Source organism: Haemorhous mexicanus, chromosome 14, assembly GCF_027477595.1.
Source record: "Haemorhous mexicanus isolate bHaeMex1 chromosome 14, bHaeMex1.pri, whole genome shotgun sequence".
NCBI classification, from domain to species: Eukaryota; Metazoa; Chordata; class Aves; order Passeriformes; family Fringillidae; genus Haemorhous; species Haemorhous mexicanus.
In genome coordinates this window covers 4,017,157-4,041,485 of record NC_082354.1, presented here as the reverse complement: position 1 = coordinate 4,041,485, position 24,329 = coordinate 4,017,157, and the positions used below count along the sequence as shown (strand labels likewise).

General features: G+C 46.5%; 1 protein-coding gene across 1 annotated transcript in view; it reads right to left on the bottom strand.

Moving 5' to 3' along the window:
- The window catches only part of TRPC5 (transient receptor potential cation channel subfamily C member 5), a 71,084-nt gene that overhangs the window by 33,353 nt on the left and 13,402 nt on the right, over positions 1-24,329 (bottom strand). Inside the window, exons 2-4 of the mRNA XM_059859459.1 lie at positions 20,247-20,768; positions 6,295-6,631; positions 2,554-2,693 (exon numbers count right to left, since the gene is read on the bottom strand). Coding sequence (XP_059715442.1) covers positions 2,554-2,693; positions 6,295-6,631; positions 20,247-20,768 — 999 coding nt within the window. The remainder of the gene's footprint in view (positions 1-2,553; positions 2,694-6,294; positions 6,632-20,246; positions 20,769-24,329) is intronic.

Here is a 24,329-nt window from a genome sequence, read left to right as displayed (position 1 = left end):
ACATAAATGGGAAAAATACCTTTTTTTAAGGTATTTATATTTTTAAAGGTATTAAATATTTTAAAATATTGCTTTAAAAAGAGGTGTGGGACACTATTCTGTGCAATATTTAAAGCAATAAATAAAGCAATATTTAGGTCATTAAGGTCACATTTTGGTCCTTTATGAACTGATGGTATCTCCTCGCTTTGCAAATAGCATCTTCAGGGCATCTTCTGTTACCTGGCATCACAGGTAACAGAAAACCAGCAGATTTCAGAGTTACCTAATGAAGCTGGGTAGCTGGGAAGGGTGGAGTAGTTTGGTTTGGTGTCTGTTCAAAAGATGAAATACAGCAGAGATGTACACAGAATAGTACAAATAAATTACACCATGCTGTCACATTTACCCTTCCTCATTACACGATAATTCAATGCAGCAAATAGAAACTGATTAAGAAAGTATTTCTACCCTATAATTAGCCAGAAGATTCCATTGGTATCAGACAATATTAGAGCCAGGTCTTGGAACCAGTCAAATCAAGGGAAAAAAAAGTTTTCACGTAAAAACAAGGATGGAAAGCATTTAGTGTCAGTATGCAATTTATTTTTTCTGCTATTTGGCAGAAAGTTAAATGTCCATGTAATCCTTTGAAGTTCTAAGAAGTGTTAGAATATGGTATATTGGCATATATCCCAGCCTCTTCCAGCTCAGGGCTGTTCTATAAATAACAAACCATGTTGCAAAATGTTTTGAAGCCATTATCAACGTTATAAGCCCTCACACTGCAGAGCACACTGCAGCCCCTGAGTGACACAGGGCACTTCTGTGACCACGTGTTCAGAAGATTTTCTGCACCTCTCAGAATTGCCTGGCACTGGCCCTCATCAGGAGCTGACCTGAGATGGGCCAGGTTTAACCCAAGCAGGTTTGATCTGGGCTCAGACAGATCTGTTCCTGCCAACCCTCCTTTGTGTGCTGGCCCATGGGGTTTGGGGTTGAGCTGCACGTTTCTGTGGCTCTCACAGGGAGCACAAACAGAGCTGCACCTCCTCTGGAGCTGGCTTTGGCTGAGAGTTTACATCCCAGAGTGACTGCACAACCCCTGGATGCACAGCTCCTCTAGTAATCTGTGTGAGGAAGAACCAGATTGGTAACATTTTAAGTTTTGTCCGTGCATTTTACCATTTCCAGGGTTTTTTTATTGGTTTGTTTGTTTGTTGGTTTTTTTGTTTTGTTTTGTTTTTTGGTTTGGTGGTTTTTTTTGGTATTGCTTCTGATTTAAAGACCAACCTTTCAAGTCTGTAATTTCCTCCCTGGTTCTGAATGTTGGGAGAATAAAAGACATAATCTGTTCCTGCTTTGATGCTGTTACAGAGCTGCCTCTTCAGGGAGCAGCAACCAGCTGAAAAGCCTTTCCCTTTGAAAATCTGACTCACCACACTGCAGCCTTCAGGATTTAACAAAGGCCCCATAGCAGGGCTGTTTGCATTCTGGAGTCAGGGGGCTTGGGGAAATGTTCTCCTCTCTCCCCCTCTGCCTGCTGGCCAGCACTAAACAAGGCTGCTCTGGGGAAGGGCTTGTCCTGCTTATTGGGAGCTGGGCTGCCAGAGGTGGAGACCTTGCAAAGCTGGGAAGAGCAGGGGTGGCCAGGGAGCAGATCCCAGTTGCTTGATTTACACCTGAGTAATTTCACTGACTGCAGTGAAGCTGCTGCTGATTCATACCAGGGGAAGAACTAGGCCAAGCACGAAGCTCCAGCTGAAGCCAAAGAGAGCTGTTGCATAAGGAATTTTACTTTTGTGTCTTGTCTTTGAAAAAGGGAGACAGAAGGAAAGTGAGGGAAGTGCTTCAGGCCATCCCCTGGCTTCAAACCCTGTGCTGATGCTAATTTGGAGCATCAGAAGTTGATAAGTGTGAAAGGTGCTTTTGAGGATGAGCTCTGATGTGGGCTCTCACCCCAAATGGAACATGACAGGGAAGAACCTAGAGGGTGTTAAAGCCCCAGCTTGCTCCTTTGTCATTCCCCTGCCCACAGGTTACACATTGAAGAGTGAGCTGACCCCTTTATATCAGATTATCAGAGAGAGGCCTCCCAATAACAGTCTTGCTCTTCTCAGTAGACCTGTCACAAACTTCTCATCACCAATCTCCAGATCTGTAGGATCATACAGATGATAAAGCTTGGGTCTAGAAGTTTTCAGGTAACCCTGTTCTTGTTTTGCCTTTACCATTTTATTCAAAAGCCATGTTTTCACTATGCACTGTTGAAGGAGGTCCAGTGCCAGCACAGAAAACAAAGTGCCTTGGCAACTGAGTAGCTGCAAAAGGCACAGAAAGTGGAGAAATTTCTCCCCAGTGCCTAAACAATCTATTTAACTTTTAATTAAAGAGTCGGAATGAGCAGGATGTTCATTCTCCAAACAAAATAGCTTTCCAGGTGAATTTTCAAAATTGGACTGCTTGAAAAGCTGCTATTTTCTTTGCTTTGTGATTTTGATTCGAACAGTTTGTACTCTGTGTACCACATCTCTCACCAGCACGTTACAAATTCCCTCTCCCAAGTCACTGTACCTTGACATAGGCAACAATTTTAAGGGAGATAGTTGCAAGATAGAGGGAGTTCATTGCAAAATCCATCAGATTCCACCAGTCATGCACGTACTCATTGAATCCACCATCCCACATTTCCTTGATTTCTCCCCAGATGAAACCTGTAGAAAGAGAGGGAGTCCATTACCACGCCAAGGCATTACTTTGCCATTAAAACTCTGTGTATATACATATGATGTAACAGGAGACAATTTGAAATTAACAGCTTGGAAAAAATGCCTCATCCCTCCTGCCTTCCACAAAGTACAATGCTGCTGATTATGAGACATTTTACAAGTCTGTGGGGAATGCAGTCTGGAGAGAGCTGAAAAAGACCTTGGTTTCCTACCCAGGGCTCCAGCTATGCACATGAGGAGACTGCCTGAAACACATGTTATTTATAACCAGGACGAGCAAATTGGCTCAGCTGAAATTTGTTCTACGTGAATAAACTCTTCAAGCAGCTGTATCTGGTATAGGTCCTAATAGACTGTCTGCTCTACAGACACTGTGAGCAATTCCTTGCTCTGTTGGACAGCACTGATTTTCCCTGACTTTCTCTAGCAGCACCAGAACCAGCTTCTGCACGCCAGCACAGCTCCTCCCTGACCTGGAAATATCACCCCAAAGAAGGAAGCAGTGGATCCATTCTCTGCTCAGCCACTGCACTGATGCATCTTGCTGTAGAAAGAGCCCACAGGGATTATTTGTGAGGAAAGGTAAGACTCAGCAGGAAGCAGGGCACTGCAGCCTGGCAGTGACTCACCTCGTGTCAGATGTGGCTCTGGGGTTTGGGAGCTGTTTGTTCCCAAGGATACGGCCAGAGCCCATCATGCCAACCCTGAAATGCCTCCTGGTGATCATTTCTGGCACCTGCTAATGCTCACTAGGCCTCCCTGCAGCTGAAAGGGTGAAGGGCAGCTTCTGAAATTCAGCACCAGACTGCTGAACCCACCTGACACAGTTCTGATAAGTAACTGTTATGTCCCCTCTTGCAGAACTGTTTAAGTATTTCTGAAAACCCAAGTCCCATCAGAAAGCAAACGGCAGCTCCTTCATGCCCTGGATCCTTCTGAAAAATGTCTTTAGAGCCGCAGGTATTTTGAATTGACATTATCCTTGAATGAAAACTGGAAATGTGTGAAGAGGACACAAAACAAAACAAAACAAAGTACATCTCCAGGTGCATTGCCAGTATAATTACCCAAACTGCTGCCCCCACCTAACTACAGCATATTGCAGTGGTCACTGATGTGCTGCTTCCACCTCAACCTTGAGGACCTGGATGTCCAATCTGAAGAGCAGCAAAGCTGCAATGAACTGCTGCAGGCCCCCAGGTATCAATCTGAGCTGCTCAGCTGCCAGCCAGCAGGTCAGTGGCCACACATGCACAATGTCAGGGCCAGCCAGGTAATCCCATTACAGCTGCCTCCACGTCTCTGCACGCACACAAACCCATAAAATAAAATAAATCAATGGAGAGGAGCCTGTTGAAGAACTCATACACTGTATTTATAGTGAGTTATCCTTGCTGGTTACTATAGCTACAGCAATGCTGTGTGTGCCTGCTCTCTCTCTTTCTATAGTGGAAAATATTTTGTAAGTAATAACCTTTAATCTGGTGAAACTGTTCTAATTTCTCTATTTAATAAACAGTCATACAATATCTCTATTTATCTGAAACAAAGGAACTCAAGAACAGACAGCTGTAAAAAAGGTTTTTTGAAGGGATTGTGCTTTTGAAAGGTTTTTTTAAATGGATTATCCTTCTTTCATCTGCAAATCAATTTTACTGAAATGCCTACCATTTCCCTCAATTTTAACCATGAATTTAAAGATAAAGTGAATATATGACCTAAGCTCAGAAAAGACATTTAACCCCCTGAGCTTACTTGAAGGTTCTACCAACACCTCCATTTGAGTGCATAAATCAGCTTCATCAGATAATGAGGCTGCTGGTGGAGGAGCAAGGAGCACAGTGCCCTGGGCCACCACCCAGAGTGATTTGTGAACATGACTGCAACTCTAACTTCCCTTCCTCGTTTCCCATCAGCAGTTTTGGGTTTGTTCAGCACAGAGCCAGCCTGACCCAGAGCCACCAGAGAAACAAGGAGCAGAGTCCTGGTGTCACCAGGACAGGGGAGTCAGAAAGCTGTGGGGAAGCAGGAGAGCCAGAAAGCTGTGGGGAAGCAGGAGAAAGATGTGGAAACCACTGCCCATGAGCAAAGTGCCTGGTGACATTCCCAGCTCCCAGGGGTGCCACGTGCTGGTGGCACACCAGGGACGTGGGAGCTGATCAGGATCCTGATGGAGCTCACTCTGGAAGGGTGAATAGTCCTCTCTCATCAAAAATGCACCCACCTGGCTTCTCTGTTCTTCTCCCACCTCATCCCATCGCAGTGCCTCACCTGAGCATCCTCAGCACACAGACACCTCCTCCTCTGCCCAGCTCTGGCTGCCCCAGCCAGACAGGAATGAGAGCCTCACATGGAACTTCAGACAATCAACACTCCTCCTCCTCCTGCTGATATCAGAGCACTTGATGCTGATGTGGCCAGGGATTATCAGCAGAGAGTGAGCCTTATCTTCCCTCTCCTGCATTCCTGCAGCTCATCTGGGAGGAATAAGCCAGGCTGGGAGCAGGGATGGCAGAGCCAGGCTCTGGGCACTGCCTGTCCCTGCAGCAGGCACAGGACAGAGCCAGCAGCAGCAGGGACACTGTGTGTGACCAGGAGCTCTTCCCAACCTGCTCCTCTCCTCTCACCTGGCGTGGGGAGGCAGGAGGGAGTGCACCATGCATCTGCTGTGCTGCACTGGGGTCACGGCCAAGGGCACATCAGGTGGCACAGAGCAGCCCCAGGCCAACAGGAGCTGCTGCTCCAGGAGGAGCCCAGCTGTTCTGTGCAGCTCCTGCAGCTCCTGCCAAATCTCTGCACGTGCTGGGCCTGGGAGGAGCCCCACACAGCTGCTGGGGGTGCGGGTCAGGCCCTGGAGCTCAGTGCTCCTGCTGTGGGATTTATGGGATTTGCCTAGAACCCAGGGCAGGATCAGATGCGGGATTTATGGGATGTACCTAGAACTCAGGGCAGGATCACGTGTGAGATTTATAGGACTGGGTGTGGGATTTACAGGATCAGGTGTGGTATGTACCTAGAACCCAGGGCAGGACTGGGTGTGGGATGTACCTAGAACCCAGGGCAGGATTGGGTGTGGGATTTATGGGATTGGGTGTGGGATTTACCTAGAACCCAGGGCGGGACTGGGTGTGGGATTTACCTAGAACCCAGCGCGGGACTGGGTGTGGGATTTATGGGATGTACCTAGAACCCAGGGCAGGACTGGGTGTGTGATGTACCAAGAACCCAGGGCAGGATTGGGTGTGGGATTTACAGGACCAGGTGTGGGATTTACCTAGAACCCAGGGCAGGACTGGGTGTGGGATTTATGGGATTGGTTGTGGGATTGACCTAAAACCCAGAGCGGGACTGGGTGTGGGATTTATGGGATGTACCTAGAACCCAGGGCAGGATCAGATGTGGGATTTACAGGACCAGGTGTGGGATTTACCTAGAACCCAGGGCGGGACTGGGTGTGGGATTTATGGGATTGGTTGTGGGATTTACCTAAAACCCAGAGCGGGACTGGGTGTGGGATTTATGGGATGCACCTAGAACCCAGGGCAGGATCAGATGTGGGATTTACAGGACCAGGTGTGGGATTTACCTAGAACCCAGGGCAGGATCATCCACTCCACGATGGTGGGAGGTGGCCCCTGCATGTGGAGGTCAGTCCTGACGATGTGCTGCGATGCCAGCAGGAGCATGAACAGGAAGGTCAGGTAGGAGCCAGTGTGGCAGATAAACTTGATAAATGGCTTTTTAATGAACAGTCCCAGCCTGCTCTTGGGTGCAATCAGGTATGCCACGGATAGCACTGGGAACAGCAGTCCAATGGTGACACAGGTCAGGAGCTTCACTGCCCAGTGTTTCCTCCTCCATCCTGGAAAGCCATCGTACCACAGCGTTGCTAGCAGCTGCTGGCAGTTTGGCTGAGCAACAAACTGGGGAGGAAGAAACAAATAAAAAATATTAAATTATTACTGACTGGTACTCTGCATGCACTGCCCCTCACTTATGTGTTAGAGCCCACTCAGATTACTTTTGGGGCCAGCTATGGGCTGGAAAAGCATATTTTGGAGACAAAGGGAAAAAAGGAGGGAAGTTCCACTCTTCTTTTTCTATGTAGGATTTAAGATTCCTTCTCATGGAAGCAATGTTTTTCTACTTGCAGCATCCCTCTGCAGATCAGCCACTCACCACACACCCAGCCTCGTGCCAGAGCAGCACCAGGAGGATTACTACAAGCTGTTTCTCTCCCCATGTGCTGGAGCACGTTCCCTCTCGCAATGTTTCAGGTTCCGACCGCCTGGAACAAGTCACTGTCAGCATCCTCAAGAAGTGACTCAAGGATGAGGCAGGAGGGAAAAGGTGCAAAGCTCTGAGAGTGTGTGTGAGAGGGAGAACGTCTGCAGCGGGTGTGTGTGGGCTGGGCTGGCATGAGACAGCCAAGAGCAGCAAGAGGTGTGGCCAGGTGACACCTGGTGGGAAGCAGGACAGCACATTGGGAACCCTGCCTGGCTGCTCAGCCAGGGAGCAGCTGTGAAACACAAGGGATCAAGCAGAGACCAAGAAATCCAAGTGACATTTGACAGTTCACTTTCACTCTGTAAAAAACAGCATTGTGATGGTGATTTTGTGCATCTCACCCACCCACACCACACGGGCTCAGGGTGCAACTTCTTCATCCCAAACAAATTTCTGGGATTTCAAACCAAGCTGTGGTATTCCTGCTCAGTGCCAGAAGGCTTCCTGTTCCTGATCATACCTGGACAGCCCCATGGCTTTCAAGCCTTTCCAGACCCAGAACTAACCAGAGATGTCTGCAAGACCAAGACAACTCTGATTTTTTAAAAAAATCTTTAGCCCACACCCAAATCTTTTAAAGACACCACAAAAACTGCCCAGTGTTGGGAGGACTTCTAAGCACAGTGCTCTGAGTGCTCTAAACAAGCAGAGCTCTGTCATTGCCACGTTCAAAATGACTAAACCAAGGTCAAACAAAAGGATAAATTAGTTGCTTGTTCTGATGAAGTCATTCACTTCTCTAAGTATTTTTAGATTTTGGTAATATATTTTATATGTCTTAACAGGCTGTTTAGATCAGAATCAGACCATTTTTGGACTGGGTAGCTCAAATCTGTGGAATGACCCAAACCAGCACTGCAAATAAGCTCTCCAAGGGAACTATCTGGCATTTATAAAGCTGGATTTTGATGTGTTATTACAACAATAAGCTTCTGATTACTTCTGCATTGGCACATAACTGAAGACACTCTGCTCCAGAGGGCTTGGGAAAATAATATCAGAAGAGTGTGTGATTTGGAATCAACCAGCACATGCAGCAGCTGAAAATGGGCCATAGCTCATGGGGTGATGGTCTCCAGAAAAAGCCAAGACCTGCTGCTCGCAGTGATGAGAAAATATTATTGTGAAATTCCATATATGGGGAGAATGATCATGAAGCCACAGAATCCCAGAATGGTTTGGGTTGGGAGGGACCTTAAAGCTCATCTTATTTCCACCCCCTGCCACGGGCAGGGACACCTCCCACCATCCCAGGTTGCTCCAAGCCCCGTCCAGCCTGGCCTGGGACACTTGCAGGGATCCAGGGGCAGCCACAGCTGCTCTGGACAGGTAAGAGAAACAATTCCACAGCAACTGGAAAACTGCCAAGCAGTGATTGGTGTCTGGCTGTGTTCTAACTCTGATTTCAGAAGGGTCAGCGCTTTGTGTTTAAAACCTGGAAGAAGCAGAAAGTTGCACTGCTCTGTTTTCTCAGGAGCTGTTCTGCAGTGACTCACAGGGCAAGAGATGCTGCTGCTTCTCTGAGATGAGGCACAACTTTTCCTTTTTTTCTAATTTTTTTTTTTTCGAGGGAGAAAATGTTATAAACACATTTTCTCTTTATCACATATGATAGAAAGCTCTGAGGGGAGAATAAAACTGTTTTTCCCTTGAGTCAAAGTCAAAGTCATTTGAGAAATCAAATGACTGTATGTTCCTCTGGTTGCTGTGCAACTTGCAAGCGTCTTAAAAGTGCCTCTTCTCTGCCTAATAGCTCATTTCTAAAATCTGCTTTCTCAGTTGTAGCTGATGTTAGTTCTTCAAATGGAGACAAATTCACACATCATGAAAGAGCAGCTTTAAAGAGCAGATTGGCAAAAGGGAATGGAAATGGAAAAAGCCATTAAATTTTCCAATCAAGCTGATCCCAACCTCAATGAAAATTGCCCAAGGGAAATTTAAGCACACCACACAAAGAGACTCCCTAATGTCATAAACCACCAAATGCTGTGTTTATTAAAGGTGAGGCCAAGCACTTACCAAAGTTGACTTTTACTAACTTGTATTAGTCCAACTTATTAACCACAGATTTAAAATCAGTAAGCACTGATGCTTTTATCTCCAGTAGTGCAGTTGGCCGAAAAACAAAATTTCCAGTGTGCAGAAACACTGGAATTCTGAATTTTAATGAAGAAGCAAAGCAAGCCACTGGTGTGCTGCCTAAAGAATTTATTGGTTTTTGGTGAGTTTGTTTTTAGGTGCTGTTAACTAATCTAAACCCCCAAATTCGTTCAGCAGACTAAACCACTGAATGCTCAACTTATTAGAGATTGTCTAGGAGTCATAGTGCTAAATCAATGCACACAAAATACAAAAGTATATTCTTTTAGGTGTGAAGTACCCTGAAGCTCTGATAATACTGTGGAACTTTTGTTATCCTCCATAATTTCAAATTTCTCCATAAAGTTAGGGAAATTTCTACTTTGCAAATAGGAGAGCAGAGAACTGGAAAAGCAACTTGACATCTACAGCACCACTTTTACCAAGGCTTTTCCTGAGTGAAAGTTAATTTTCCATGTAAGTAACCCCAAATGTGTTTTTTTTCACATTTTTGCAAAGCCTTTTATGTGTCACAGCCTGAAACAGTGCCTGTGTATATCACAGCCTTTTATCACTTCACACGAATGTACCGTGTGTGACAGGATTTGGCATCAAAGTTTCTGCACAACAAAAAGCAGGAAAAAAACCTGCATTTTGTCCCAGTTTTGTGGATGGGCCAGAGTCACAGGCAGATGCTCTGCACCAGAAGCTCTGCTAAGAGAACACATGGCTATCAAAGACTATTTCTCCAACACCTGACAAGCATTTTATCCAAGGACTGCTGGATTACAGGAGCCTCCAGTCTCTAGCACAAACAGCAGCACAAGGCATCACCCCATAGACAGGATGGAGAATGTTCTGACAGGTGCACCAGTGGAAAGAAATGTCCCCAAGAGGTGGCATTTATGCTCAGCTCAGTGCAGGAACTGAACATCTGATGCTGTGCTGGTTTTGGCTGGGCTAGAGTTAATTCTCCTCACAGCAGCTGGGTTTGGTTTTGTGCTGGGAGCAGGGCTGATCACCCAGGGATGTTTGAGCTCTCCCTGAGCAGGGATTGCACACAGCCAGGGCCTGTCCTGCTCCTCACCCTCACCACTGAGGAGCTGGGGGGCACAGCCAGGACAGCTGATCCCAGCTGACCCCAGGGACATCCCAGACCTCATGGCATCACCCTCAGCACTCAAAGCTGGGAGAGAAGGAGGAAGGGGAACATTCTGAGTTTGTCTTCCCAAGTCACTGTGACAGTGATGGAGCCCTGGGGATGGCTGAGCTCCTGCCTGCCCATGGACACAGTGAATGAATTCCTGCCTTTGCTCTGCCTGCACACATGGCTTTTGCTGCACCTGTTCAAACTGTCTTTATCTCAGCCCACGGCTTTTCTCACTCTGCTCTTCCAGTTCTCTCCCCCATCCCACGGCAGGAGGGGGCGAGTGGCTCCAGGAGCTGAGCTGCTGCCTGGGGTTAAACCACCACAGAAGCACCAAAGGCTGTGGCTGTACAAAACACTGCCCAGGGTGGTCCCCACCTGCAGATGCATTTCTGGAGGAGCTAATCCCAAAACCAACCTCCTTGTCCGTTACCTGTCGAGCAAAACCCATCCCTAGGTGAAGATACAGTTCACAGGGAGATAAGATGCAACTCAGAGCCCCTCCTTGTGGGCACAACACCCCTGTGATACCTGTGAGCAAGGGGCTCAGTCTCCTGGCTTTTGAAAATGGGGATAAATATCTTTTCCTTTCCAAGAAATGAGATCAGCAACTCCAGTCATAGTTGGGAAGCACTCTAGAGATTACTGCAGTACAAAGTCTTTTATATTCTCTTCTTCTTCTTCTCTCAGCCTTGCCAGGGTCCTTGTGTAACATTTGGCTTGCAGGTGGATTGTGCTATTAGAGAATTTCATTTTCAATGTTCATCACGCTCATTGCCACCTAATCCTATACCAAGGGGGACATTTTTAAGGGGGAAAAAAGCAACTGCTGGATGGAGTGTCTTTTCCTTAATAACTAATCTTTACTGGTATTTTTAAGTCACCTAAATTCCACTTCTCAGGAATTAAATGCTTTCTGCATGCTGTCAAACACAGAAATCATGTTCCACCCCCCTCCCCTCATCTATGGGGAAATCCCTGATCTCTCGCAGTCATAAGTAATTTAGGATCAGACACAGATGGGTTGAGATGTGAATGCCTCAGGGAGCATCTGAAATAGCTCCCTGATAGACATCACAGGGGCTGAGCACAGCATCCCTCTGCCTTTATTGTGATTATTGTGGCTGCTGCCAGCAGCCTCTTGTTTGGAGTTTGCTGGAGTTCTTGTCGCTGCTCTCGCTGCGGATGGCGAGGGCGAATCCTCTTCATAGATGAATAACCACTAATTTGGAACTGCAGAGCTCTGTCTTCATCAGCAGGACCCAGTTCTTCTATCAGTCAGCTCCAGCAGCTCCCACAGAGGTCACCAGTGAGAGCCAAACACAGCCTGGGAGCCATGAAATTACCTTTGGTTCCTCTCCAAGGTCAGAGCTCACCAACATCCCCGCAGCCCAGAGCATCTCAGACCTGCAAGGCTGCACTGCATGCTGCTGCCTCCACAGTTAAAGCTATTCAGGCTTTGGAAAGGCAGATTTTCTCAGAACAGAGCTAGGCTTTGCAGCCTGTGAGCAGTGTCTGATGCAGCAGCGTGTCTCAGAGAGGTCTGTGAGGAATGCAGATTCCCTGTGAATCCCTGTCTCCCAGGAGAAGGAGAAATGCCACTGCCATTCTCCACTCAAGCAGCAGCACACACTTCCAGGGTCACACCAAGCCCTCTGCCTCTGCTTTTACTGAGAACAAGACCTTCTGAGGAAGAATGGAAACGTGGTGGTTGCAGCAGGCTGACTGCTCTTCAGGGAAATTCCAGCGGGCAACAGTCGAAGAGCCTCATTTCTAAATTAGCCCAAGACAGGAGAGAGAAACTCTGTGTGGCCTAATTTGAAATTTGATGCCTGCAGCAGAGAGCCAGTGAGCCCTGTGAGACCCCATATTCCAGAGAAGAAATGCCAGCCTCCTCAAGTTTGCAGTGTGGCAAACAGTGAGATGAATAAGAAAACCCTCTTTTGTAGCACATTTCTTTTAAAGTTCAACCTTGTTAATGACTGCAAAGTTATTTACATTCTGCTGCCGAAGTGTGAGCTGCAGAGGGTAAACACCTAATGGCTGTTCATCCTGTTAATTAAGTACTTTCTGCAAGAGGAAAGAAAAAAATAAATAAATAAAGAGAAATGAGACAAAGTAGTTGGAGGGGGGGCTGTGTAATGTGGGGGGAAAGGGACTACACAACTCAACATTCCTCATCAGACACTTCCAAGACATAACAGTTTTTTTGCAGGATGAATATCCTATCAAAACCACAGCTGTGAGTAGCAGCAGTGAAGCACTGATGAAAATCCAAATGGCAGCATTCCTGCCACGAAGGAGATCACACAGCTGAGCTGGACCAGCCCTTCAAGAAAAGCAGGTGCTACCCTCAGCTGGTGAATAAAACAAACTCCAGATCCTCCACAGATGAACATATGGCCTCAAATTAGACAGGAATTTAGTTTAATCTGTTCTTAAAATATTTCAAATTATGATGACACATGAATCTCAGCTAAAGGTCTCCTATCCATAATAGATCTCTCTGGTGGTAGCAGACATGAACTCAGCTGAAGTGGCAGCAATTGGAAATTCAGCAGTGAGGTGAATGCTGACAAAAGGAAAGAGTGAATAACCTCTAAAATCCTGCCACTGTCCCATCAAAATTCATGGGTTTAACACCTTCAAGTTGGATTGGCTTCAACATTGAAACTAAAAGGTCCCACATCTCCTAGGACATAGACAGATGCTTGCAAATGCTGCATACCAACCCATGGAAGAAGCAATTATAAAGTCTTTCAGCTTGAAATTAAATCCATCTCTACCCCGAGTGCTTCAATGTGTGTTGGGCTGTAGGTCTGTACCTGTGGCCTGTCAGCAGGATTCAGGTGCATTAGTTCTGCCCTGAACCAAGGCAAGGTGCTGAAGGCTGCTCCTGGAGCAGACCCCCCAGCAGAACAGCCTCCCCTGGGAACAAGAGCCCAACAGAACCACAACTTCCCAGTGTTTATTCAAGCAGACAGCTACAGCTGATAAATAAATTCCTCAGGGATGGATCCCAGCAAACATCCCAGGATCCAGCTCTCTGACCAAGATGCTCTGGGCTGGCTTTCCAAAGGCAGAGTGCTGAAGTGCTGAACAGGAGCAACACAGCCCACGGGGAGTTAATTCCAACACATCCCTGGGTCCCAAGAGCTGAACAGGGGAAATCAGACACAGAAGCACTGGAAAAACACTAGGAAGTGTTTAGAGACAAATCTACCAGCGTTTCCTGAGTGCTCTTTCAGGCAGCACTTCAGGAGTTACAGATTTTGGCAGTGAATACTGGGAGCTCTCAGGGGCTAGAGCAGAAGTGGGGAAGGTATTGACTTTTAAGTAAAAGGCTGGGCTCATTCTCTAGTGAATTACTAACATTTACATTAAATGAGTGAAAAGTAAAGCAAACAGGAAAATTTTAAAAGCCATTTACGAGTATTTTAAAATACATACTTATTTTACCCGATGAGCATTAATAAAAAGTCCCAAAATTCGTTTCCCTTTGCTTCCTTTCTGACCTGAGACACATTTACAATGAAACTGTAATTTTGGATTCCTTTTCCTTTCTGCCTTACCTTCTCCTGAATGAGTAAATTTACTCCAACATCCACAAAAGAGCAGAGGAGCACACCACAAACACTTCTCACCTCCCTGGGAGCCCCCAGAGGCTGCCCCTGCTCCTGGGTTGTACCACCCTGGCAGAACATGCACTTTGCTGAGGGAAGTTTGCTCAGCCAGCTGGGGTTTGGAGAGAATAAGAACAAAAACTGCAGCCACAGCTTTTAAATGTCAGTGTGCACAAGAGCTCGGTCTGGGGGGTGTCATGACAAACCCATCTATTCATCTCACTTCTCCTGGAGCCACCTGTGAGGTGGTGACTGAGAGCAGTCACCACTGAGATGGTGATGGACCTGATTTGGACATGAGGTGAGAGGAGGGTGCAGTGGCAGTTCTTTTCTGAAAGGAGCCTCATAACTCGCTTCTCTAAGCCACAGGAGTGAAGTTGAAATCCCCAGAAATCAGGTAAGTAACAATGATCACTTCTAAATCCAAACGAGAGACCCCATGCCCACAGTTTCCCCCCAGAGTTTATTATTGCAGGGTGTCATTCAAAGTACAAAATAAATTATTTGCTTTCTCCACTGACATAAAGCTGACTCTAAATACACTTCAGCCCTTCAGATGTGGGCACACTGAACACTTGGCTGTTACCACACACCAGGCATCACTTGTCCTCTCCAGTTCCTGCTGTCTATAGAAAGCCCATCAATCATGTCCTGTACTTTGGCTTTGGCTTCCCAAGCCTCTTCTCTGGCTGGCAAGGAGACTGATGGGAAACATGAAGTTTGGGGAACTGTCAAACTCACTAAATCACTCTTGAATGCTGTTAAAACAGTGGCAACCTCTTTAGCTTTCAACATATTCCCCATCTTTGTCCAGGAGATCATTAAGTAAGAGGCACAAGACACCAAAAATGACTTAAAGAATGATCCTGGCATTTTCTGCCCATTACACATCACCATAATGCAATCCGAGTCCTTGTCCTTGACCTACATACCAGTCTTAGGGTGCTTTTTCAAACTGGTGCATGACAGGATTAGTCAGAGATGATTTTGCTGTCAAAAGACAGATTTCTGCAGCTCTGTTCCGTGACAGCTGCAATATGTGGCTAACCTTCATCAAGCGAGAACGTTCCGGCGTTACGTGAACGATGTACCAAATCATGCTGCTCCCTCAATAAACATTCCAGCCCACTGTGTCAGACCACTGAACCATCAGCCCTCTGAATATGATTTTTTTCTTCCAAGTTCAGAGAGGAGTTAAGATTTAAGTGCCACTTGTCCTGATTTTTGTAACGCGACAATGCAGCCGTACAGGTTAAACTTCTGTGACAATTTCCTGAACCGAACAGAGAGACCTGGCAACTGCACAAGCCCATAGAGGAGGGGCTCTGAGTCATGCACCACCAGTGATCAGCAGGGATGGCTCTTTTAAGGGTGCAAATGTAGACAAATCTCCCCTCCTGCCACCACAAACCCTGCCTCCCAGGCTGCTGATAACAGCTCAGTTAGTGCCGCGTTCACACGAGATTTTCCAAGGTGGTCGAGTGCTGCTGGGATGGAGTCTGGGAGAAAACAGCTTCATTTAGCACAGGCCACTGCTCACACACCAGATGGGAACACTGCTGCAGACAACAGTGAACAAATGAGAGGATGGCTGTTGGAAAAGGGAAGGTCACATTTGGCCACTCAGTGCTTTTGAAATCCCTAAACTGACGTTTGGGTTTGTGGCACAGGATGGACCACACTGTCCTCACCATGGACCACACCAAGGAATATCAGTGTTCCAGATCACCAGAACCAAGAAAAGCTTCCACAGGGAGCAGCTCTGCTTCCCTCAGCTACTCCTAATAAAGATCTTTTCACGACCTGATTTCCTTCTAGAAATCTGGAAGTAAAAGCCTCTTTATCACTCTTCTGAGCTGTGCAGGCTCAAGCAAGACTTTTCATTATGCCTTTAAAGAGCACAATACAAATATTCAGCCCTCTATCATTATTCCTCCAGGCAGTATGGCAAGAAAACAGACAAACCCACAGGAGAATAACTGAGCTTTGCCTGCAAGCAAAGAAAGACCTGTGGCCATCCATCAGGATACCTGAATGGCTTTCAAGTCAGGTAAACAAGGTGCAGGCGAGGAGCTTTGATTCTCACAGACCTCACACTTCATTCTTCATGCATCTCTGATATTTTCATAAGCCCTTTTTATACACTAAGTGAAGTGCCCTCAGAAATTTCCCAGGTTTATGCATGCTCCCTGGAGAGGGATGCTGTGCTTCTGACTGCAGCCACACAGCTGACAAGAGTCAAGACACAGCGGAAAAATATGCGGCATGGCAGGAGTGATTATTCATTCACTTCAGAACTGCTTCTCAGGAGGTGCTTGTCTATGTAAATGTCCTGGGAAAAAAAATAAAAAAAGGACTGAAGCTGTTGAAGCTTCATCCTTCAGAGAAAAACGGCGAAGAGCACTGGGTTTGAATTGGAAAAGCAAACAATTCTGCTTCTGTCCTCTGCTGCCATTGATTAGAGCACGGTGAGGAGGAGATATGGGGGTTAAGGGTTTTTGAGAAGGAATTTCTCTGTGCACTCCTTTGATCTAATTCTGTGGAAGTGCTAAGCAGTAGAGTCACAGATAAAATAATGGGTTTTTTCTGAGTGCCTTGCATTGTGCAGACACATAAACTAAACCTGCCCAGCTATTTGCCAGCACCAGAAAAACGCATTAAAACCCCCACTACTGTGATGTTTCACTTTGTTTTGGAGATGGGAATGACCTGTGATGGAGAGCAGGAGAGCAGGAATAAGCTGAATGTGTGTTGCTGTTCTTGAGGCTCAGCAGAATGTTAAATATGAGCAGAACTCTGCCCTTTTAGACCTGACTCACTGCTACACTATGGATGTTTTACATCATTGGCAAAGGAAAAAAAAACTTTAAGGACATCAAAATTGTCTCTGCCTGCTGCCTCTGCTCTGATTCCCTAAACCAGCCACACACCTTGAATACACAACTGTGCTCTACAAGACTGGCAAGATCCTAAGAGACGACTTTTCCCTATCTTTTCTTAGAAATGCAAACAAATTAACAAATGTAGAGCTAATTTGGTGCCAGGAGAGCACAGTGAAGACTGATCCTCAACAGCTGAGCTGTGCCTTTTCCTATCAGGCCCTCAGTACCCTTTCTCCTTCCAAAATTAGTCATGAATAAAAGAACTAGAAAAGACATACTATGAAGGCAAATGCCACACACTACAGAACATTTATGAAAAGCCTGCTGGTCTCTTAGACCTTAATTACTGCAATCCCTGGAAAACAATTGCTTTAACAGTGGACTGAGAGAACTGATGTGTCTGTGCTGGGCCTAACTCATCGTGTTCCACAGTGTTTTGTGCTGTCCTCATTTTTTCCCCAGATTTTGTGACTGCCATGCAATCAGATATCACAACTATTAAGTCCTTCCCATTTCCTAGAGAAATGATCACAGGGAGTTGAAACTGAGCACACAGCCATTCTACACTTCACATGAGAAGGGAGAGGGAGCTTGAGAACATTGCACAGCAGGTTTTACCATTTACTGCCATAAAACACACTACAAAGCTACCTTAGGGCACATTTTAATCTTTCCTGTGTAATTGATTTTTTTTTTCCCCTTCTGTGTAAACAGAAATTTACCTTCTAGGATTTACGGACTTATTAAAAACAAACAGGAAAAGCAACAAATTTATTCTCTATTGTTTTGGCCCTCCTCCAAAGAAGAACAGTCTTATTCCTCAAGAGCAACGCATTTCTCAGTTTATAAAATATTTAGCACGTGTCATGTTTGGGAGTAATCAAAATTTCTACATTCCAAGGGGTTTTTTGGGGAAAAAAACCCCAACAAAACATAATGGGAGATTTTTCTAGCCTTTGTAAAGACAAACCCCACAATCTCTTCACCCATCTCCCCTTGACAGCTTCTCTGAGAAGAATCTTGAAGCTGACCTTATCTGCCTGATTAAGCTGAAATGGAATCATTTCATATTTTGGAGAGAAATTTTCAGGTTCAGCTTCATTTAAATAAAAAAGAAAAAAAGCTGCAGGAAATTTGTCTGAAATCAATATGAAATTACACATTCTTCGTGCAGAATATAGAGAACTAAAAACTGCAGTAACAATTTGACACCCCAGAAAATACCCAAAGCCCACGTTGGATTCTTCTCTTAGGCTACCCGAGATCTGACTTTTATCTTTGTCAATGTTCAGGTGTAAAAACCTTCTCCAGCCAATCCAATCCAATCCAGTCCAATCCAATCCCATTTAACGTTAAGACATAAAAAGCTTCAGCAGAACAAGATGATCTACTTTTAAAAGTCTTCTGTTTTTCTCTGCACAGCCTTCTTTCATGAAAACCAAACTCACTTCTCTTTCCCTTCCTGTCCCCACAGAAATCCTCCCAGTCTGATACTCTTCAGTCAGGATGAACAAACATTTCTCAGTGTCTCCCTGGCAAAGGTTCCTACTCATTTTTTCAGAAGCTGGCAAGGATGTTTGCATCTCGCTTGATGTTTTGTGTTGTGCTAATTGCCACGCCAAGATGGCCTGATTGTTATGGTAAGAAAACCCCAGTCACCCTGCAGGATGCTCCAGGGGTTTGTGAATAACCAGGTGGGATGGCAGGGCTCAGCAGCTGCTTCCCCAGCCTCATTCACTCTGCCCCTGCCCACCAGTATTCCACCTGAAAACAGCACTGACTCGAGCTGGCAACACAGAGCGTGTTTGCTATCATTTTTAGGCTGGAACTGTCATGAATATGTCACAAAACATGGAATTTGGCCATATGCTTGGAATTCAGTCAAATACGCCTAAAAAAAAAAAAGATAAAAGCTGTCAAGAAAGCAGGCAACGATTAAAAATTTTAAAATTAAAAAAGCTCCAGCACTGTTCAGCACCACGTTTCAAACACAGTGAGCTGCTTCAGATTTGCAGCTCCTGAGTGTGAGCACAGGACCAGAGCAGGCACAGACTCACACCTGGATGCCACCAGGGACACTGTGGGACCTGCCCCTGGAGCTGGTGCCTGCCAGGCCATGCAAAACCAGAAGCAGAACCTCTGCTCCTCCTCAGATCCAATGAACATTCACCTGATTACCTGGGCTGCCCTCCTCCAGAGTAACCCTTCACCACTTGTCCATTCCCTAGAGCACTTGTGGTGTTACCCAACCCTGCCACAGAGCAAAAAACAACCTGACATGACACCAGCGAGCTGACATTCCCCCAGAGCAGCCCAGCAAGAGCAGGGAGCTGCCAAGTGCTGGATCCCAGGAAGTCTGAGGCTTTGGCTCCAGCTTAGTGCATCGAGGGGCTGGCACTGGGGGCACAACATGAAAAGAAATCTGCAACTTTGACCTCTCGGCCCTTCAGGGAGGTGAAATGGGTCACACCATGCTGGGGCAGTGCTGGATGTGGGGCAGGCAGTGAAAAGAGGAATGTGGCAGGATCTGCTGCCACTCAGGTGACCCTGCAGACAGAGAGGAATGTAATGCACATTGAAATTCAGCTCCTCCACCAAGCAAGTGAATTCCTCCTTCAGATAAGCTGGAGCACCGCTGGCCAACAGCAATAAATCATCCCCTAAATTCTGCCTGGATTTGGAAAGAGAAAGGAAATCCAGAGCCAGCTAATGAAACTGCTGCCAGCATTCTCCTGGGGTTTGTGGCCTTTATTGAATCAACTCATAAATCTGTGGATCTGAGGGCTTCTGAAAGGCTCTGTGCCCTTTAGCTGAAGTGTGGCTTCCCTCTCTGGAACTTGGGGCAGGAGTCTGAATTTCTGGGAATTGCTTCTCAGTTTCTAAAACAGAGATGGGGTCGAGGACTGAGGATCAAGAGGTGTCACAGGTGTGAAGAAAGAGTTGCACCACATGAGCATTTTCACAAGACTGCTGGTGACTTGGAGACCTGGGACTCTGGGAGTGCTCCCAGCCTCTCCTGCTCTCTTTAGCTGCTGTCACATCTCTGGCCCTTTTGAGTTGGAGCTGAATGGGTGCCTGGAAGTGCTTGGTGGCTGCAGGAAGTGATTTGTGTGCTGTATTATTTCCTGCACTCCTCAAGGGAGCCAGTCTTCAGGAGCCAGACAGCCCCTTCTAGCTTTGGGTTCCTGTACAAAAGCAGACACTGGGAAAAGCTTTCAGGGCGAGCAGAGCTGGCAATGTCCGAAGGCTGCTCTTTGCAGGGGCACCATGAGGTGGGATTCAAGTGGCTTTGAGGCAGAAATTATTGGTGCTGTAGAAGCCACAGCCCACTGCAGCAAGTCACAGTCCTGCTACCCTCAATTGCCATCATGCTGTCACCAAGGTGCCCTGAGCCTCCTGGTTTGTGACTAATCCCTGTACACATCAAAAATCCCCCCTGAGAGCCAGCACTGAACAAACCCACAGCATCTCCAGAAATGAATTCTTCCACCCAAGACCTTCACATTTAGGTGACTCTTACCTCTTTCTGGTGATACTTTATTGCTACCTTTAGCTTTGCCAAATCATGACACTTCTGGGGATCCAGCTCCTCGCTCTGATCATCCCTGTGGTTGAGGATGATCTCCAGCTCCCGGGAGCTCCGGGCTTGGTCCAAAAGGTCCTTAGCAAAACGCTTGCACTGCTGTGACAGCTCTTCATACTCAGCCTTGAACTCATTTTCCACCTTGCTCAGCTCCTTCAGCTCCCAGCCCAGGCGGAAGGCGGTCAGGATGGGATCCTCGCTCGATAAGGCAATCAACGAAGGGCTGGCTAAGGCTTTGTAGATGTTCAGCCTCGACCTGGAGTGCCTCAGGCTGTCCACCTCGGAGCTGGAGACACATTCCACACAGTTGCACCTGATCTGGTGCGGGCGTGGGATCGTCACCCGTCTTTGGACCAGCAGTTTGATGATCTCGTAGTTGTTGGTGTGAGCCGCCAGCATGATGGGGGTGATGTCTGGGGTGAACTCTGAAAACTGGGTGTCCATCATCAGCGTTGGAACCTGCATGGAGGCATAAACCACCAGGGAAAAGTCACATCTCACGTGGAGCAGCGGGATTTAGAAGCCCCTCATTCATACTTTGGCAGTGACATCATAACAAAATGGGTTTTGTGGCACCCTCTGTGCTGTAAATGCTGCTGTAGGCAGGCTTAGCCACACACTGCTATTCTGGCAAAACCCCTTCCCCCCCAAATCCTGCAAATCTGCCTCCTGACCACTCCTTCCCAGTCTGCTGTGAAAGTCAGTCCCATCCAAATGTGAATCTGGTCTGAAAGGGGTATGGGCTCATACACCAAATGGAAAAAAAAACCCCAAAAACCAGAAAAAAAACAAACAGAAAAAAAAAAAAAAAGAGGGGGGGAAAAGGAAGAAAAAAGGCTCAGGTAATTAGACAAAAAGAAAGAAAAGCCTAAAGAGTGAACACTGAATGGATTTCCATAACTACCATTATTGCACTATATATCTGCATCAGCAGGCCAAGAACCCGCTCAAAGCAGGTCCTGCACGCACCAAACCCTGGTCTGCAGCTGGGCAAAACTCTTCCTTCCTTCACTTTTGCCTACTGTTTTTATTTGAAATATTTTTCAGTGTAAGGATACATTACTTAACTGCCCTCAGAATAGACTTGTAGGTTTTTTTAAAAACGGATTTGAAAAAAATTAAATGTAAAATTAATGAGCCATAGTCCACTACAAATAAGCCACTCCAGGGTGTGCATTATCCAGCCACTGCTGCACTTCTCAAAGGATGAGCTCAATGCACACCCTGTTGTGTCTTATTACTATATGCAGAGTGTAAAATTAGCTGGGAGTGCTGTTACATGCAAGCACCCAGTGTGTTTCCATTTGCAGGCAGGCAGCTCTCTTTGTTGTGTGTTAATCAGTGCCCAACACTGCTCTCCCCGTGCCCACCACTCCTGCCCTGGCACATCTGCTGCTCCAGGGGGCACAGCTGGGCTGGGGGAACAGGGGTCTGCTCCCTTTGCAAATATCAAAGATGCCTTGGAGGAGTTGCTGCCAAGGAGTCCTCTAATGCCAGGAAATGTTCCTCAGCCTGCCTAAATCCAGGGGCAAAGCAGTGATGGAGGAGTGGGAGGTAAGAAACCCCCCTGCAGGACACACCTAAGGCTGGTGGTGAGACCTCCAGCCTTGGAATCTCAGTTTCCTGGGAGTTGAGAGCCTGGAGAGCCCTAAAGAGCCAAAGGTGATCAATAAATCCTTACATGTAACAGTGTGACAGCACACAACAGGCTCCCAAAGATGCTCACACCCTGAGGGGCAGGGGCAGTCACAGAGCCTGCAGGCATTTCGGGGAACAAATCTGCTCCCCTGGATGTGGCACATGAGGAGTTAAACCCCTGGCAACCTGCAGGCGTGCAGGTTTGCTAAGCAGGCTGGTGCCCAGAGAGGCAGGAGGGAGAGAAAGCAGTCCTGAGGATTTGCTGGGGGTCATGGAGGGCTTGGTGGCTCTTAGCAGGGTTGGATAAATGCATTTCAAGATATCCAGTAACAAATGGCTGAAAGCAGCTCTCGGTGTAAGGTCTTGCTCTCTCTTCCTTTCCCTTTGCTTAGCTTGTTTAGGTAGCTTCTTAAATGTCAAGAGAAAGGTGTGGGGTTTTCTTTTCTTCTCTTTCTTAGAAGCTTTTTTTTTTCCAAGACCTGCTTGACTATAACTGTATTTATCTTTCTTCCTGCCCTTTTTCAATCAGTGACTGGCTGCTGTGTTCAGAGCCTGTGCCTCAAAGGAAGAACACTTTTCCTCCTCTATCACTTCTATTACTGTCAAGTTTAATCTTGTTTTCCTAGATGGAAGTTCTTGTACCCAGGGCTGCGAGAAGGATTTTCAGCTTTACACAGATGAGGAATTCATGTTGCTCAGAATATGAAATGGGCACTGGAGGGGAAGGTAGTGATGTTACAGGTGGGGATAGTGCTAATCCTGTCTGCTCCAGAGCTGGCTAAATATGGATCTGGGGCACTCGGAATGGTTTGGGATGGAATGAAGTGATCTCTGGCTGGGATCACAAGCCCTCACCCCCGGATCAGAGCACTGCCTCGTGAGGACTGGAGCAGTGGTAGGGAAGGTGTGTTCTCCTGGGCACCTCACACTACTTTAAATTATGGATAAAGGTGGTGCAGGGACCCAGAGGCTCCGAGGAGCAGAACAGTGCAAGGGTCCAGGAGCTGGAGTTATTTCTGAGCAGCAAAGCAAACCAGCACAGCACAGAACAGGGACAGTGTGACCAGGGGCTGCTGCAGCTCTCTGCTGTGTCTGCCTGACCCCAGGGCCATGGACTGGCCCAAAATTGCCTGTCTTGTGATAGACATTTTTGCCATCTTCTCACACAGTGTTTTTTGATAACCTGCATCATAAAGTATCTGTTTTAAAGCTGTGGCTGTGCAAAGCCTTTGCTGAAGGGCTGTGTTCTGTCCCTGGAGGGGCAGCAGGGATTACAACAGCACTGATGTTCCTCCTGTGACGCTCTGCCCAGCTGAGTTATGTTTAGATCACCTTCTCCTGTGTCTTGGGCTAACCTGCAGTGATGGAAGCAAAAGAGGAATAATTTATTCTCCCCCAAGGGCTCTGCTGAGCTCTTCCAGGGCTACTTTCATTAAGTGACCAGAAAAACAAAATTCTTTTCCATTAACCTCCTCACCTGACACCAGCTGCTGACCCCTTCAGTCCTTCAGAACCTCAGTGCCACCACCTGCACAGCAGCAAACACCTCGTCTGCATTTCATCTTGGTTCTTTTCATTTGAGAAATTAATGCTACTGTTGGCAACAAGTGACTGAATGCTTGTTATCATCTGCCTAGATTTAATCCTCATAAGGTCCTGCTTACCCCTGTACCACTCTGAAAGATGCTGCAGCCAGTGAAAAATCCCCTTTATTTGAAAAGGAGGGTGAAGAAACAAGCTTAATTCATTAAAGGAGAAGGATTAGCTCACATGAAAGCACTGTTCAGTACAGCTAAGCTCTCCTCTGAATGGAAAAATAAGTTTTCCAGCAAAATAGTGCACTGCTGGAAAGGAGCTCAGGATAGAAAGAGAGCAGGAATCTCTGCTCTTAGTCAGGAGTGCAAGGTAAGAGGAATTAAACTGCAGAAGGGGGAAAAAAAAGAAAGAAGCTGGCACTGAAGATCTGGTGGCCTTGTTGTAGGTCTTTTAGGAGTTTTACTTTGAATTTAATCTAGTTTGGTATCTGTCCCTGGAGCAGCTCCTCTGGTTTAGTGCTGTGTAAAAGCAACCCTCAAGTGCTCCAAGACTGCTTAGCAATGTGAACCACACTGCAATAAATGGAAAACTGAGGAGAAGCAGCTCAAAAACATTCTCCTCAGCCAAACTAACAGACACATGGAAATGTACCTTTTGCCCTTTATGGATAATAATACTTTGTCTGTAAATAACTCACAGTGCTTTTACCTGTAACATTTGGAACTGCCCTGTTTTCAAGCCATCTGCATTTCATAAGCCAGCATCTCCCCTGGATCAGTGCAATAAATTGTAAGTATAACCATGATAAACTGTAAATACATTACTCTGTAAATACATTAATCTGCA